General features: G+C 35.9%; 1 protein-coding gene and 1 long non-coding RNA gene across 7 annotated transcripts in view; both read left to right on the top strand.

Annotated features, from left to right (window-relative positions):
- Positions 1 to 3,357: 3,357 nt before the first annotated feature.
- On the top strand, positions 3,358 to 7,059 carry LOC126825459 (uncharacterized). The gene is made up of 3 exons (XR_007681980.2): positions 3,358 to 3,573; positions 4,031 to 4,120; positions 5,105 to 7,059. It is a non-coding gene; the product is annotated as an uncharacterized LOC126825459 (long non-coding RNA).
- Positions 7,060 to 10,954: 3,895 nt separating this feature from the next.
- The window catches only part of LOC126825410 (uncharacterized), a 186,140-nt gene continuing 179,426 nt past the window's right edge, over positions 10,955 to 17,668 (top strand). The window contains exon 1 of one of the 6 annotated variants that reach the window (XM_050555095.2): positions 10,955 to 11,101. In XM_050555095.2, coding sequence (XP_050411052.1) covers positions 11,056 to 11,101 — 46 coding nt within the window. In that variant the 5' untranslated portion in view covers positions 10,955 to 11,055. The remainder of the gene's footprint in view (positions 11,102 to 17,668) is intronic. The other 5 variants (XM_050555093.2, XM_050555094.2, XM_050555091.2 and 2 more) reach the window with 5 other exon arrangements.

Here is a 17,668-nt window from a genome sequence, read left to right on the forward strand (position 1 = left end):
CAATATTTGTTTTTCGGGGACGCAGATTCGATTTCTGCCATTTTCATTTGCGTGAAATCGTGGTATGTTCACACATTCAGCATATTTTTGTTTGTGGCAGGATGTTTTCTAAACACATTACTGTAAAGGTTTTTGAATCCAATTCTGCTATGTATAAGCTTGTAGCATGTTCCTGGAACCCTGTGCCGAGTTTACCCATTAGGTATATCATCCAACAATGTAGTAGTTGAACTCCAGCGCAATATCATTCCACATGTTCGTTCTACATTCATCTTGGAAGTCAGTTGATAACATAATCTATATTATAAAGGGCTTCTTAGCAAGTATTTCATTTACAGCCACGTCCCCACCACTATCATCCACGTTGCTGCCAGGCTGGAACGAAGCTCCTGGCCATATGCTTGCTACGCTGTTACGACCTTTATGTATATATACAGTGCTAGGACCATCTAGGAAAAAGTGCTAAATTTTGGATGTTTGGGTTTGGTCCGGTTCACTGATTTTAATTGCTTGGTATGCTGATCTAAACAACATGTCCGTCTTGAGTAGCATTGCCCTAATATAAATTACATAAGCGTTGACAACTATGAACCGGCCAGTGGGAGTATTAAATGACAACATTTTAATTTCTAAAATAAAAATCTCATTTTATATAAAGTCTTTGATATCATTTCTGGGAAATCAGTTGTTTAGTCTTTCAAAAACCAAGTTTTATCATGCTGAGCTATTTTTGTATTTTTAAGTGGACGTGTATTGAGTCGCCCCTGTCAGTCCATAATTTATTTGTGGTCACGCGGTTCCTTTCAATATTGGCATTTTATCCAGTATTAAAAGCTATTCTAACATATCACCATTCCACCCTTATGATAGTTGAGTTCGAATTTCATGAAAATCGGATTGCAACTGCTCGCTCCTCGTTCGCAAATAGTGTAAAAGTATGTAATACCAAGGTTGTGGACACTGTAGAGGTCACAATTTTTTTTAATCCGATTTTTATCAAACTTAAAATATATGTCTATATTCCACGGATTTTGGCTTCTTTCCATATTCGCACACATCGGTCCGTAACCTCCTAGATTATGGGCCTTGGTTGTACCAAAAATTACAGTTTATACCGGATTTTAAAAACCGTTTAAATATATCACTGTTACATCCTGGGTTCCAATTTCGTGATAATCGGACCGAAGGCGGTGGTCCCTTTAACGATTTGTATCCGGTTTTGAAAAAAACTTAAATATCATCCGCAGTCTTCCGGCATTGAAAACACGAATCATTTGTCAATTTAAATGAACGTTGATGTTGTGATTTTACCGAGAAAAGATAGGCCTATGCTTATGATATCCAAATTGTATAGAAGCATATAACTACCGTTCATAATCTCTACTTTTCGTCTCTTCAAAACACGAAAGTCAAAAAGTCGAAAAGTAGAAGTTACGACAAAATGTGAGGCGACAGCATGCTATACAGCCAAAATGAACTCAAAAATAGGAAATTAAGAACTAATACACTGCGATGATAGCTCCCCTCGTTTTTTCCTAATTTCTTATTTTCGACTTGCGATTTGGCTTGTGTACCCTCTTGTCGACTTTCGTCTTAAATCATATTTTTGTCTTTATTGATTTCAGTAAAAAGGCGCCAACACGCATACCAAGCCATTATGCAACTCGAAAAGTAGAATTTAGCAAATAAACACAACGCGCTATTAGCGACATATCATTTTGGCTTGCTGTCGAACTGTCGACTTTCGCCTTGGAAGTTGTTGTAGTCTCAATTTACCAGGTCACATTAGGATACATACAATTCGCGTTAACAAAATAGTTTTTTGATAAAGTCTAGTATTGATGGCGATATTAGCGACCTATGATTTTGGCTTGCTCTCGTACTGTCGCCTTTTCGCCTCGGAAGTTGATGTAGTCTCTACTTTTAAGGTCATTTTTCGACTTTCGCGTTTTGAAGGGGCGAAAAGTAGAAATTATGAATGATAGTTATAGGCTTCCATAAAATTGTATGACAAAATAAACATTTTACCATTGGTTCACGAATGCCTTTCAGCGCCATTTGTAACAAGGTACTCGAAGGACGAGGCTAGGCATATTCCACAAGTCATTCAAGCGGTTACGTCATATTCCTATCTGGAGAGCATGCGCAATAAATACTAAATCAGTTTATGTACATTCATATTACATTATCAGTTTGTGTTGCGAACCATTTGTGTCAATTTCTAGGTCCTAAATATTAGCGATTTAGCTCCTTTAAATAACAAATACGTGTACATGTAGATTGTTTTGGGGTGACCTTTTCCCTGTATGTAAATAATCAGTAAATGTTCATATTTTTGCACCAACAGAGATAATTTGGGATCAAATTTTCTTTTAATGATAATTGATAAGTTCGTAAATAGTACTGTAGGCCGTTAATATTTCGACATTGAACCCTTTCTATAGAAATAAATATTTGCAAAAGTTATACAATCGTAATGTGCTCAACAACCCTTGTTTTACTTATGAATATTAATCTCCACAGGAAAAAGTTCCAAAATCATTTAATTGGTTAACAACAAATTGGTCAATGTCAAATATGAGTAAAATAATGTAAGATATTTTATACCCTGGCTTAGACAAGCTGCTGTAGATATTACATCTAATTAATAAGCTTATTATTACATTATGTAATATTTGAATCAATTTTTTTTTATTATATTAAACTGTTATGAAATTTGTTTATTTCTATGTTTAATTTGATTAGTTTTTCTTATTCTCTTATTCAAATCTCATAGAATCTGATTCCAAACCCATCTAGCTTTAGTTTTACATTCTAAATATAGAGCAGTGTAACATGACATTCATACAATACACCATCTGAATAGATAATAATTGGGCGACAATTTATTGTCTTTGAGGGGTTGATGACAGGATTCTCTTCAACAAATCTTTGAGGTCACATTCCCAAACTTGAAGAAGTCTGGCTGATTTCTAGTTGGTCTTAAGACTGTATAAGGAAGATACTGAGCCTCGTCCGTCAGCTTCAGTCTAGCACCCAAAGAGGAAACCTCAAGAAAACTATGAAATGTTCTTGATTGCTTGACTATTGGTTGTTTTCTGCTTTGAAAGTGAATGAGGACGGGTGAGCATGGCACAGTCTCTATAGGCGTGGCAAGAGAACTCCTTACGCCTGGTAGGCACGTCACTGGAGTGTGGTGAGAAAGTCTTCCGGTCTGTCCGCGAGATCATGGTGTGAACACTTTTTGCGCAGCCAGATCTTGGCCATGAGCGTAGAAAGATCTTAATTGTAGTAAGCGCTTGGTGTGGTCGTTGCAGGTGCATGATGGGCACGTGGCGTAAGCACCACGCTGCCGCTATGCTCTTTTTGCCTTCATTCCACACTGTTAATATTTGAGAAATACAGAATTTCGTCCGTAAATATGACATACGGGTGTTTAAATTAAAGTGACGTCATCGGTCTTCCTGGGCGCCATTATACTGCGAAGACCGTTAGTTAGCGGCAAAGAGGAATCCCTCAACATCGAGCACAATAGTTGAACACTACAGTCAATACCAAACACTGCAGTTTTAGGTAAGTATACAGTAGGGACACATCTTTGTTTGACATAGATTGATTCTTAGCATTCGTAAAAATGTACGGTAACTGATTTATGAAATAGTAGGAATAGACTCTTCTACTTCTACTCTAGACAAATGGACATACATGATACTCACATACACTGTCACAGTGTTAGTGTTAGCACAGAGTAAAAATAGTGTTAGTGCTAGGCCTAATATTTTTTCGCATTGTTTTTGGAGGCTTCAGTTCTAGTTGAGGCTACTCGGATGACATAATAATAACATTGATATAGAAAAAAAATATATGAACTATGAGTATGAAGGGCTAACATTTCTGGGCTTCATTAAGTTCATAGTCTCAGGTCTGTAGGCTAGGCCTACCACTGAAAACCATTATTAAGAATTTATTGAATTATCAATGCATTGTCTGGATAATGATCTTTAATTTTTTATTTTACTAATTTTTTTAGGCACAGCTTATTGCATCCTTGAGTGCCATTCCTGTCATCTATAGAGTGGGCTACCCAGCCTTTTTCTGGGTTAGTAAAGTTTTTTCAAAGGTAGGCCCTACCGGTAAAGAAAAATTATAAGATTGAACTTACTGAAGATAATAATTTTGGGAGTTGAGTGCATTGTTAATGAAAACCAACACTTCCTGCCCTCTGCTTGGACCTTGAAATTTGAGGGGGTGGTTGGACGAATGGTCTAACCATGAAGCTTATATAAGGTCCATGGTCTAACATGGGCCTTAGGTCAGAATGAAGCCTATGTCTTTGAGTCAAGTGGCGTTGAAAGGAGTAAGATTGCCTGACTAACCGTGTTCATTTTTTCTGGGTCGTTCGTTTTCCTCCCACTGTTTATAAAAGACCTACGGTTAAAGCGAATTATTGAAATAAAATTCTATGTTTATTAGTCCAAAAATGACCTAGTTCGTGTTGTGTGTGGATGTTAAATCCCATTTCTCTCTCCCAGCTTGAACCTTGGGGTAGGTCTTATTAGCAACAGGTGAATCCCATTTTAGTCTGCTTTTAGTTTTACCTGTCATAGGTGCAGAGTCGCCACTGGTTAGTCCAAAAATCTGATCAGAAACCCAAGTTGCGGTAACGATAGAAGAAAGCATGGGTTTTAACCCGGAAAGCAATGGGTGTTACGTTAGTTACAGCTACTACCAATATGAATCATGATCAGAAAAGTTCAACCTAACTTAAAGGAGCTAAATCTGTATTCTTTGGCCCCGAGAAATGAACACAATGGGTCGCAACGATAATAATCTATTATGAATGTCTATAAACTGATTTACATTCAGTCGTTTCTGTTTTTAGTGTAATTTGTAATCAGTTATGCTCAGCGAAATATGTCCAAATTGAATGGCAGTCTGGTTATTCCAGTCTACACTGATAGTATGTGTGATATGTTTAGTCTCCTGTTTGTGGACATGAAACTTCATTTTCTCGCACATTTAGCTCCCTTTTCCTTAATTAAAATGTGTTCTTTTGAAATGGATGTCATAAGAAACAACCTGATTGAGAATATTTGTTTTGCAGGTGCATTTTTGAAATTAACCCAGATAACGCACAGAAATCATGAAAAAGAGGAAGACTCGAGTGTGCCAAAAAGTGATATAACTAATCACTAAACTGTCAAACTTTAAATGGATGAAGTACAGTTACAACAATAGCAACAATATACCGGTACTGTGAGAAGGTATACGACGGTATAGATGCCACATTTTGGTTCAAGGTGCTTTAAATTCTGGACCAAGGTTTGGTTAACATGGTACAGATATTTTAAATGTCCATTTTAATCCGATGCAGAATACTCCCCTGTAGTTCATGTGACAAGAAGGAGAAAAGATGGCTTTCGGCAATGAAACATGTGTCCCGCTGAAAGTACATTCCCCTCCGGCGAACCACAAATCACGGATATAGGAACATTTTGAATCAAAAACGTCAGATGGAAAAGCAGTGGCTAGAGAGCTGGAAACACGTCCAAGAAGAAATACTGTGATATGTATAGTTGCAACCTATGATGCAATAATGTTCATGCATGCAAACTTTAGGGATAGGCCTATTGAATGTATGGTTAGTTTTTATACACCAGCACATAGTGTGTATAAAATAGGTGATAAGGGACCGAGCCACAACCCTTTTATGAGTGATACTTTGTAAATGAGACTTTAAACACACTGCAAGAAATCTTTTTAATGAATCTTCTTAATTAAACTTGATCTTCTTATTGTACTTTTGATTAATGTCCGTTTACTTTAATGGAAAAATCTTTTGGTCATTTAATTTGTCCATCAACAATTTGGTACATTTGTAAAATTATCCTCAGTTCATTTTGTCTCTAAATATGCGGCCGTGTTGCATAAACATTAAAAATGTGTAACTCTCATCTACACATTTCATTTTGGGACTGGTTCATTAACTTTTTCAGTGGTCGAGTTCCATCTAAATTTTTATCTACGAGACTGAATCAATTTATGCCATTCTCACTAAGGAATGTACATGCTTAGGCAGAGTTATTGTGCAAAATTTAATGATATACATTTTCAAACAGAGATTAAGCTAATCATTGAAACAAGCTGTACATTTAAGGTGGAATAATAGGAATTCTGCATTGATGCTGTTCTTGTTTTAAAGTCATGATACTTTTGGGGTTCAATAATTGTTAGATTTTAAAATGTTCATTTAAACATTTAGAATGCAAATTCATTAATTCCAAAAATTTGAATGATTTCATTATTTCATTAGATCATGTTTTACTGTTATAATTTACTTTCATGTTGTTGATGTTTTAAATAATAGATTTGAGGTAAATATTACAACACCTTGGTTAAGATTTTAGAAAAAGATTTGAGGATAATTCTATTGTAACACACTAATTATATATTTGTAGAATAGATTCAGAATGTTGTTGTTCTACTATAAAAAAAAATTCATTTGAATATTATAATGTAAATGTTACATGTACAAAAATTTGAATGGATAATTTCATTATTGTTAAATTTATATTTTGTTGCTACTCAATATTTGATACATCCATGGAAATTTTCACATACATTTTTTTAATTGCTGGGAATTTTTGTTTGCTTGTCTTGTGAGAACTTGATAAATATTTTGGAGAGTTATTTCCCTTGTTAATAGGGCAACAAATTCTCTTCTTTTTTTTTAAAGTGGTCACTATTCCATGTACAAATGTTCATTATTATTAATGAAGAATTATGTAAGGAGCTTTGTTTTTGTTGAAACATACCACCAAACTGCTTGACAGCCAAAGAATATGTTAGATCTCGAAACATTCTCCATATTGTAATATCAAATCTGCTCTTGATCCAATGTGTTAAAAATATGAATTTGTGGTTGACAGGTTTTTTTTTAAGGCAGTTGTTAGAGTATTTTCAGGTCTTTTATTATATCTTAAACTATCATGTAAAAGCATTTTTGAGGAATTAATTGTATCTTATATTGTTTTGAATAATTAAATTCTGTTTTAAATCTTAAGTAAATGTCTTTTTGATGCTTATCATACCATAAGTTTTTTACTTCTGTAAAACATTTTCCGTAAAATTTACGAACAAATGGCTGGCAGCTAGGTTGCCAATCTTTGGACGTAATTTTTACGACATGTTTTTTTAAAAATATATTTACGGTGTGTCGTAATTTTTACGTACATTGGTTGGCAACCTAGCTGCCAGCCATTTGTCCGTAAATTTTACGGAAAAAGTTTTACAGTGCAGGAATAGGCTTTACTTTCCCAGGAAAATCGATGATAAATAAATGCTAATAATGTGTTTAGAAAACGTTCCATCGTCTTGGAAATATGCTAAATTGGTGAACATACGACCATTTTACGTAGTTGTATATGGCAGAAATCGAATCTGCCTCCCCGAAAACATATATATTGTCACCAAAGACAACTACTTAATCGAAATCAACCCATCGTCCGATTTTCCCGCCACAAGTGGCAGCAATATTGGAAATATACGAACATGTGATCATTTTACAAGGTTGTAAATGTCAGAAATTGATTCTGCGCCCCTGTAAACATATATACATGTATTGACACCAAACACTATCACTTAATCAAAATCTGCACATCGTCTCATTTTCCCGCCAAAAATGCCCGCCATCTTGGTAATATGCTAAGTATATGAACATGTGATCATTTTACAGGGTTGTAAATGTCAGGAATGGAATCTGTGACCCCGAAAACATATTTATTGACACCAAACACTACTACATAATCGAAATCAACACATCGACCGATTTTCCTGCTAAAAATAGGCGCCATCTTGGAAATATCATCATGAAATGATGGAAAACAATCTGAGATATAGTCATGAATGCCGCCAATATTAATACATTGCCAAATCACAGTTGATATGTCGATAACATTATAAATAAGGTGAAAATAAAAAATAATTTGGAATATTATCGCAAAATGGCTACCCTCAAATAATGGCCTCCAATAATATGAAGACCTACTCAAAAAAAATGTCAACATTGTTTTTTTGTAATCAAACATCAAAACCTACAAAATAAAGCTTATTCCACGATTTCTACCCGAAAAGCCGACGGATTTACATTAACGATCGGACTAAGTACTTTTGTGCATATTATATCAATTGTATTGAAATGTATGAATTTATATAAGCTTCGTAAACGAAATGCGGTTTAACGTCCCTTTCTCTCTGAATTCATGGCGGCGATGACAGAATGTGACTCTGGCATGAACGAAAAAGCACAGTACATGTAATGTCAAAACGCATAACCTATATACGTAATTATTTTTAAAAAGTTTTTTTTTTATATTTTTTTGTAGAAATGTGTGTCACCCGTACACCAGTAAGTAATTTACTTTGACATTTAGATATATCAGAGTCTGTTTGACTAATAGTTAAAACACTATGTAAATAAATAACCTATCACTATAACTCTTTACATAAGATTTATTTTATACGTGACAATATTAGAACTAGCAAAGCTAACATGGTGCAGCGTAAATAATTTTGAATTATTTTTTAAAGAAATTATTATTTATTGATATAATAAAGTTCTTATTGATTAAAGGTGATACAAAAATGAGGATTTTGATCGAAAAGTAAATATTAAATAACTAAACATATACTATTCAAAAAAAGTAGGGGATATTTGATTTTTAAGTGTTATTAAAGTCACCTAATGAAACTGACGAAGAAACAAATGACAAAATGAAATGAAGTTCACATTCATCGATTTATTCCAAATGATCGTTAGACTAAGTAAGGCACAGACTGACCATTATAAGGGTAAAATGATACCCGGGGTCAAACAGCAAAGTTACCACAGCATCACAACCAAGTCAGTAACGGGTAAATCCTCCTCTGTTTGCCAAACAAGCATTGATCCGACGTGGCATACTCCTAATGAGACGTCTAAGGTCATTTTGGTCCAGATTGTCCCATTCCTGTTGCAACGCAGCAGCAAGTTCTTGGACATTGGCAGGACGTTGTTGACGTTGACGTAACCTCTGTCCAAGCATGTCCCAGACATGCTCGATGGGGGAGAGGTCGGGACTCAGTGCTGGCCAAGGTAATGTGGTGATGTTCTGTTGTTGGAGGTAACCTGTAACGATCCTGGCCCTGTGACATCTTGTGTTGTCATCCTGGAAGATGAAACGGCGGCCATGACGTCGTGCGAACGGCACAACATGGACTGCCAAGATGTTGTCCCGGTAGTACTGGCCTGTAACACGCCCTGCAACAACATGTAAAGCCGTTCTTCCAGCAACAGTGATGCCTCCCCACACCATAACAGAACCACCCCCAAATCGATCATGTCTGATGACGTTAACGTCTTGGAAGCGCTCGTTTCGACGACGCCACACCCTCCTACGTCTGTCCAAAAAATCAACAGTGAACCTTGACTCATCTGAAAACATCACATTGCTCCAGCGTCGATTATCCCAGTGTTGACGATCCCTACACCAACGACGTCTTGCCTGAATGTGATGATCTCTCAAACAAGGGATCACGCGAGGACGTCGGGCGCGAAGGTGACCCCTATGCAGTCGATTCCGAATCGTCTGGCCACTCACTCTCACACCAGTGTCTGTTTGAAGACGAGCGCTGATCTGATTTGCTGTGATGACACGATTTCTCAAGGCCAAGGTACGGATAAATCGATCCTGGGCTTGAGTTGTCGCCCTTGGTCGACCTGAGCGTGGTCTGTCCTGTACAGATTGTGTATCACGGTATCTGGACCATAGCCGGCTTATGTCAGACTGAGAAACATTCATCGTCCGCGCCACAACCGCCTGTGTTGTGCCGATCTGTAGCATGCCAAGGGCACGTAACCTTTCATTTTGGGTAAGCCGACGCATATCAAAATTTATTTTCTGGTCACTAAAACAATTAAACTGATGTTTCCACCCTGGAATTCAATGCCACAATGACTGTCAGAGTCGTGCAAATCTTGGGTTGGACCCCCATGATGATCCCAAGCATCACCTGCATTCCATGCGGTAGCTATTGGTGCGTTTGGGCGTCACATGTAACTGGAAATGTTTCTTCTGTTAGGTTCTATAGTGACTTTTTTCGTAGTCATTTGCATATTTTAGTATTATGCCCCCAAAATCAAATATCCCCTACTTTTTTTGAATAGTATAATAGAGTTACTAAATTACTGAAACTGGTGTTTTGGTTCCGTTTTTCTAAATGTTAAATATTGATTAATCCCGCTGCTTCGTTATTTTTTATTTCCTTTATTTAACCGTCTGCTAGAGTGGTGGTTATTATTCGGCGTAATTCATTGTTTATTTATATTATCTTCACTTTTAATTATTATTATTAAGTCTTGTTGGTACTGCCTTATACATTAAGTACGCTTGCCATTTTATTTGCAAAAATGTGAAGATTAAGATTGCCTTTTAAAAACTATGGTCGACCCAAACCGGGTACACATATCACATTTTTTGTTTTATCTAAAACTAGAAATATTTATTTGATACGAGGCAAACGTACACAAAAGCTTTGCAAAATGTACTCTTAGCCCCCCCCCCCCAACATCATCTTTTTAATGATTGCTATAAGCGTTACAAGTTTAACTTAAATGTGTAGAACATGGTAGTAGGAACAAAGTTCCAGGTACACGTAATACCTTTGGCATGTTACTTTCATTAGTTTCTAGTTTAACCAGCTTATAATTGCCAAGAGAGAGGGAGAGAGTGGGGTGTGTTTCTTCAGCTCAGTATAAAACATAAATAAACATATACAAAAACAAGCCAATAGCATGAAGCGTTAGTTGTGGTTTAGACTTAGTTCGAGAAGAGCTGGGATTTTGGACAAGAAATCACGTTAACTTTTTGCTTCTTTAAACTTATGACATACGTAAATAAACCCCCCAGCGAACAGGTGAATAGTGTGTGCCACGTGACTTCAAAGCCACCGACACAAGTATTGTCGCTAAAAGTATAGAAGGCAGAAGACGGGATTTCTGGTGAATGACAGTGAAAAATGGGATTTCAAATATTAGGATGTATTGTTTTCTTTATTTGTATACGTGAGTACATTTCTTTCTATCCCTTAATACTTAATGAACCGAAACAAATCTAAAGTATTATTTCGCTAACTGTATATTATCACTATAAGCATTATTATTTAATTGTAGAACTAAAATTTGTCCATGCCTTATATTTATTTTATTGATTGATTTTTTTTTTGAGGTGGGGGATGTGGGGGGGGGGGGTCGTAACGCCATTCAGCCGCTTTTAATAGTAAGTGCAGGAGAACACACTACACGCATACAAAATCGATAAGACAAACGTGCGGACAAGTCAAACTACACAGACATTGCAAGAAATAAACAACAAATGTAAACTCAAGTGAATGGATCTGTCCCCGGAATGCGATGATTATAGGGACATTTTCTAGCTTGAGAAATATAAATTAAAATAGACGTCAGCATTCAATGACAAAAACAAAAAAAACCATGACCGAGCATGAATTCTATAGCCTAGGCTGAGGCGAGACAGTTAACCATAGTGATAAACAAAGTTAAGTCTACCAGGACAAAGTAGCTTTCTGTGTACGAATTTCCATGATTTAAGCGATAATATTTCTGATATTTGCCTAAGATAACTACATTATGAAAGGGTGCTAGCGATAGGACCTAATGACCCAACGGAAATCCGATGGAGTCTTTCCATAATACATTGTAAGAACTAGATCATTTTTGGAATGATAGCAAATCTTGTATTTTACGATTTATTAATTACTAGTCATTGAAAGTAATTGTTGAAGATAAAAATCTAAAAAACTTTTTTCCGCCTTGGACCACTATTTCGAGAACAACCAAATATAACAAATTTCAAAAAGCTAGATAATAATCTAAAATCTCATATCACGAAATGTATAGTAGCTTGGTCTGTTAAATTTCAGGCAACTCTAGAATCTTTTGGAGAATGGAAAAAACACGTGTTTTATCTCTTGTATCAGAGAATCAAGTATATTAAACAAAACCCAAGACGCTCCTCCCACCCGAGGTCCCAAAGAACAATACATCTGCAGCTGAATGCCGTGATACTATTGCTTTTATCTGTAAAAGTAAGAATATTCTTACTGAAGTTGGACTTTGACCCCAACACCAAAAATGACACTTATAAATGCATTACGGATTTAACTAAACTAGGTATTTTACATAATCAATATACCTTCAACAGGAGCAGTGGTATTAAAGGTAATGTTAAAATAGATGCACTACCTTACATTTATTATATGCCTAAATTCCATAAAAACCCTGTAAATTTCAGGTACATAATATCCTCCAGCAAACTGCCAAACTAAACCATTAGCTAAAACGATAACCAAGGGACTTAAATTATGCCAAACCCAACATGCTATTTGGTGCAGATCACTTCGCAGTTGCACTGGCATTAATAGTTTTGTCATAATCTCTTTAATTTAAGTGCACTGCCAAAGGCGGAACACAATTACACATTTTAAAAGAAATTTCGAAACTTCCATTTCTTCAACATAACAAGTTTGACATTTCCTATAAATATATAACCGACTATATATTGGCAATGATCTAATTCAATAATTATTTAAATTTTTCTGCAGTTTCTGGATTATGCCTGTATATAAGTACTATTTCTTCAACATGCCTGGTTGGCATTTCTTATAGGTGCATTATATTTTGTGCAATCACATAGCTGAATAATTCCGATTAGTTCCTAAATTGATAGTTTATTAACTTTTTGGCGTTATCTTATCTTATATTTTGTGCAATAACATAGCTGAATAATTCCGATTAGTTCCTAAATTGTTAGTTTATTAACTTTTCGGCGTTATCTTATCTGGATTATCGCCCTATTTTTTTTTTTAACTCTTTAGTCCATGTGACAGACAGATTTTCATTACAAATTTTATGAATAAATTTAACCATGATTTTCAGTTAGCCTTAGGTCTAAAGTGTCCAAAATTGTTTGATGGACTTCCGGGTCACTTTGCCAAATGTCAGTTTGGCGGCCATCTTTAAAAATGGCCGTCGTTTTTTTTATGTTGTTTAATTAATACTATCAGTTTCAAAATTAAAGGCTAATCTGAAAACAGCAATATTTTCCGTTTTGTTTTCGTAATGTGTGTTCATAAGTTTACTAAAGAATCTTGTTCAGACCCATATAAGCCAAATTATCTCTTTGGTCAACTAAAGTGATTTACTAGATATCAGAAACATTGATCATAAAAAATAATCTCTAATATGAGTGTCCCAAATCCAAGATAAAGGAAATTCAAAATGGCGCCAAAATTAGCTAAAATGGCCAATTTGTCAGATAATAATCATTTATCATGTAATATCATGTGTTACTGAACTTAAAATTAACCAAAACAAAGAGTTTTAAAAATCCAAGATGGCAAATATTCAAAATGGCGGCCAAAATTTCCGTAAAATGATCGATTTTCTGTTTGATATAGCTTGGAATGTCTTTTATAAGGTTTTTCAGAGTCACTGAACTTTACAAACCCTCAAAAATAATATGTTAAAAATGATGCTAATGATAATGCTAAAATGACACATACTTTAGACAATATATCTGGCTTATCCGACCCTCCACCCCCCACCCTATAAATATTAAATGGGGTATCTGGAATTGATTATACTGGATCTTACAGATCTTAAGACATTCCGCAAAAATAATGAGGCATTTTAATTTCATCCCCTATGCCTTTGCACCATTTATAGCGGAGTGAGAATCATTTATGAAATATCCAGTTGTTAAGAATTTAAGTTCTCCTATTCGTTCAGAAATGGTAATCCTTTTGAAAAGTACCGAAAAAACTCCGGAAAATACCGAATAAAGTTTTTGATACTAATTACCGGAGTGAGAATCATTTATGAAATAACCAGTTGTTAAGAATTTAAGTTCTCCTATTCGTTCAGAAATGGTAATCCTTTTGAAAAGTACCGAAAAAACTCCGGAAAATACCGAATAAAGTTTTTGATACTAATTACCGAAAAAATCCGAAAAAGCTTAAATACCGAAACATCACTAAATACCGAAGACACCCCCGCCCCTAATTACAGAAGAAAAAAACCCTAGGCCACACATACGAATTGTTAGGTGGGTCAAGAAGCTAGATCGCGCATAAACATTGTGGGGAACTCTAGATCACGTATGAAAATGGTTGACACTCTAGGTGGGTAATGGGTGAGACTAGGCCACGCCTAAATATAGTGGGACACTCTCGGTTGGTCATTGCCCAAAATATGTCTCGTATAAGACTTGTTGGGCACTGTAGGTGGGTCATGGGCCAGGCTAGGCCACATACACAAATTCTGGGGTACTCTAGATTGGTCAACGGCGGGTTAGAGCAATTTCTCCCATTTACACCATTTAGTGTTGTTTTAACGGTATTTAGTTTAGTGATATTTCGGTATTTGGGGTTTTTCAGATTTTTTCGGTAATTAGTACCAAAAATAGTTTGTCCGGTATTTATCAATGATTTTTCGGTATTTTTCGTCATTTTTCGGATATTTTTCCGGTAAATTTTGAATTTTTTCGGTATATGGTAAAGCCGATCCGTTTTTACATCAAAGACTCTTGTCTGGCAACTTTTGTGGTACAGTCTAGACATGGTATCCACAGATCCATTTCACAACAAGTTGAAAGTTTAAAAAGAATCGTTGCGAAGATAATTTGAAATGCATTTACGACTAGGCATCACAAAATTGGCAACCTATCGCCTTTTACGTCACGTCATTTAGTTAGCAGACGGATCTCTTCGATACGGTTTGCACTTTATCGGTTTGCTTTTGTGTACTTAGTATTTTTCGGTTTTCCTCTGTTTTTGTTGTAAATGGAACATATGCCCTTACTTTATAGTCAATGTACCTCAGTTCTTTTGAACACTTAAAATGTTTCTCACTACAATATAGGTCATACCGATATGGTTACTTGTAATGTATAGGTATTTTTTTTTTTTCGATATGCTTACTAGCATGTTTCATATGGCATATAGCAGATGATGATTTATACTAGTACTCAGGGGCGGACAAAAAATGAAAAAAATATTTTTGTCCAATTCGTCTAAAAAACCTTTTTCTGCTGAACATTATATGGGGGGGGGGGGGACGATGATGATCATGTTGTATATGGCCGGTGGCTTTAACGGGCCGCCACGCCATCACTGGAGTCTGGAATGGGCTGGTATAATAGACTTTCTGGGCCGGGTGTGCTGGGTGTGGGCCGGAATTCGGAATCTTGCAATGGGGATTCCGAATTTCATCCGAAAATTTCATCGGCCAGAAACGTCTGCCAATGGTTCGTATATCCCAAAAAAAATCAATTTTAAGGCCTCAGCAAAATTTGGTGATAGCTGGTCTGCTGGCTGAATTTGACAGAGACTATAATCAGATATGCCACCAAATCGCATATTTGGGGTTCATTTTTCAAAATGTTCCCGGGGGAGAGCACCCGGACACCCCCCCCCCCCGTCCGGGCCCAATCCGCCCCTGCTAATACTACCCAATATTTGTCTATGGGTTATATTCCTGATTGTAGGACTTTCAGTTTTGAGGGAAGTCGTCTCTATCACTACAGGTCCGGGACTGAACAGCGTAGTGGACGCTTACGGCTAGCCCCCGGGTCCATTCACTTAATCTGATGTACGTTTGTTTGTGATTTCTGCGTATTGTATGTTGCCCGTAGTTTTGTTTTGTGTAATTATTAAGTATGTCCATAGATTTAATTTTTGATAATTGATATTGCCAAGATGTAAATTTAGCCACGCTAGGCTACGTTTTAATTTACATTATTTGGAAAATCCTTCAATAAGAGATGTAAAGATAAAATGCATTTTGCGTGAAAAATAAAACCCCATCGAAATCTGATAAGCACACAGGGATGTAATCCAGCTCGTGTCGGGTATGAATTTTGCAGATCTAAAAATTTTAAAGCATAAATCAGAAATGTCTATAGTTCATTTAAAACTGTGGAATATTTCTTTTTTAAAAAAAATCACTAATAAGGTTCTAAGCGCTGGACCAGTTAGCGTCGAACTAAACCATATACATCCGCTAATTTAAAGCACACTGGATGTAACTCATCTTCAATCGAAGGGTTGATCTCGCTTTAACTACGTACATATTATCAAGGCCTTCACATAATACCCTGCATATTTCGGCACTAATTTCGATTGGGTACAAGCTTGTGAACCTATGAGATTCCTCGGTCGTCGCGAATACCAAGTCTCGCGCTTTCAAGCTAAAATGTCTACCTGTGACAATCGAGTTGCAAAGTTCAAGGTTCGTTCAATGTCAATGTTTCCGTGGAGGTCGCGATGTCACAACTATTCACGTAGATAAAGTAGCCATTATTATTAAGTTCGGGAATTTTGAAGTAATCTGGCAACATCAAGATGTTGTCAAACTCGCAGTCGTTGCTTCAGGAACATTGATATAACTACGTTATCCTTAAAACAATTAAAATATGACACATTAAGAGGGCGGTTAATGTGATTTTATGTTATTTAAAGGGTGGCCATAATAATGTCATCACACTGACAGACAGGTGTATATTTTACATAGACAAATACTATGTTATATCCCAGAAATAATTTATTCTTTTCTTATGATTATCAGCAAGACAAGTTTCACTCTAGGGATTCGCCGTAGCAAATAATCGAATTGTAATGTCCTACTATCTACTAAACTATGTTTTTTTCTCAGTAGATTTTCGTAGGAGATTTTTGTCGGTCATGATTTGACTATAAAATTTGAGGCAGATCTCCTGATTCATCAGTGCGAAATAGCCTCTCTAAGTGACATGTAACTACTAACACCCTCGGTATATAAGAAAACATTGATTATGATTTTAATGTAAACAAAAGTGACTGAGAAGAAACCAGATAAAGAATAATTGCAAATGAATAACTAGAACTGCGACGCAGTAATGACGGGTTTCACCGGTGCCCCGTGACCCTTGAACATATGGCACTTCCGGTACCGATGAAACCATTAAACAGGTTTACATATAAGCATTGCACACACCCAATAAAATGTACGCAGAATCAACCAAATCCAGCAATATCAATTCATTGTATACATTTGTTACATGTAAGTGATCCTGACAAAATTACATTACTTCCAGTGATAACGAAAATGCTAAATTGGTTTTATGAAATCCGAAATGGCATAAGGCATCACATGGTGAAAATTTTATGTAAATCGAATAATAATTGCCACTTTTATAGACCAGAAACCTTGAAAAGTGACTTGTAGAAAATCGTCTATTTCTCTGCAACCGTACAAGTTAGAAACCATGTTTCGGTATCAGTATTGTCGTGTGGGTTCAATCTATTTGTTGATTGGAATCAAATATCATAATTTTAAAAACAATACAAATCAGACTCATTTGAATAAAATATCTGTTTTGAAGGCTAAAATGATGTTAGCCAAAATGACGTTACTTCCGGTGACAGTAAAAGTGTTAAATTACTTGTATGAAATCGTAAATGGCATTAGGTATCACACACTGGACATTTTATGAAAATCGAATAATAATTGACACTTTTATGGACCAAAAACCTTGAAAAATTACCTGTTGAAAATCGTCTATTTCTCCGCAAC

Source organism: Patella vulgata, chromosome 6 (assembly GCF_932274485.2).
Source record: "Patella vulgata chromosome 6, xgPatVulg1.2, whole genome shotgun sequence".
Lineage (NCBI taxonomy): Eukaryota > Metazoa > Mollusca > Gastropoda > Patellidae > Patella > Patella vulgata.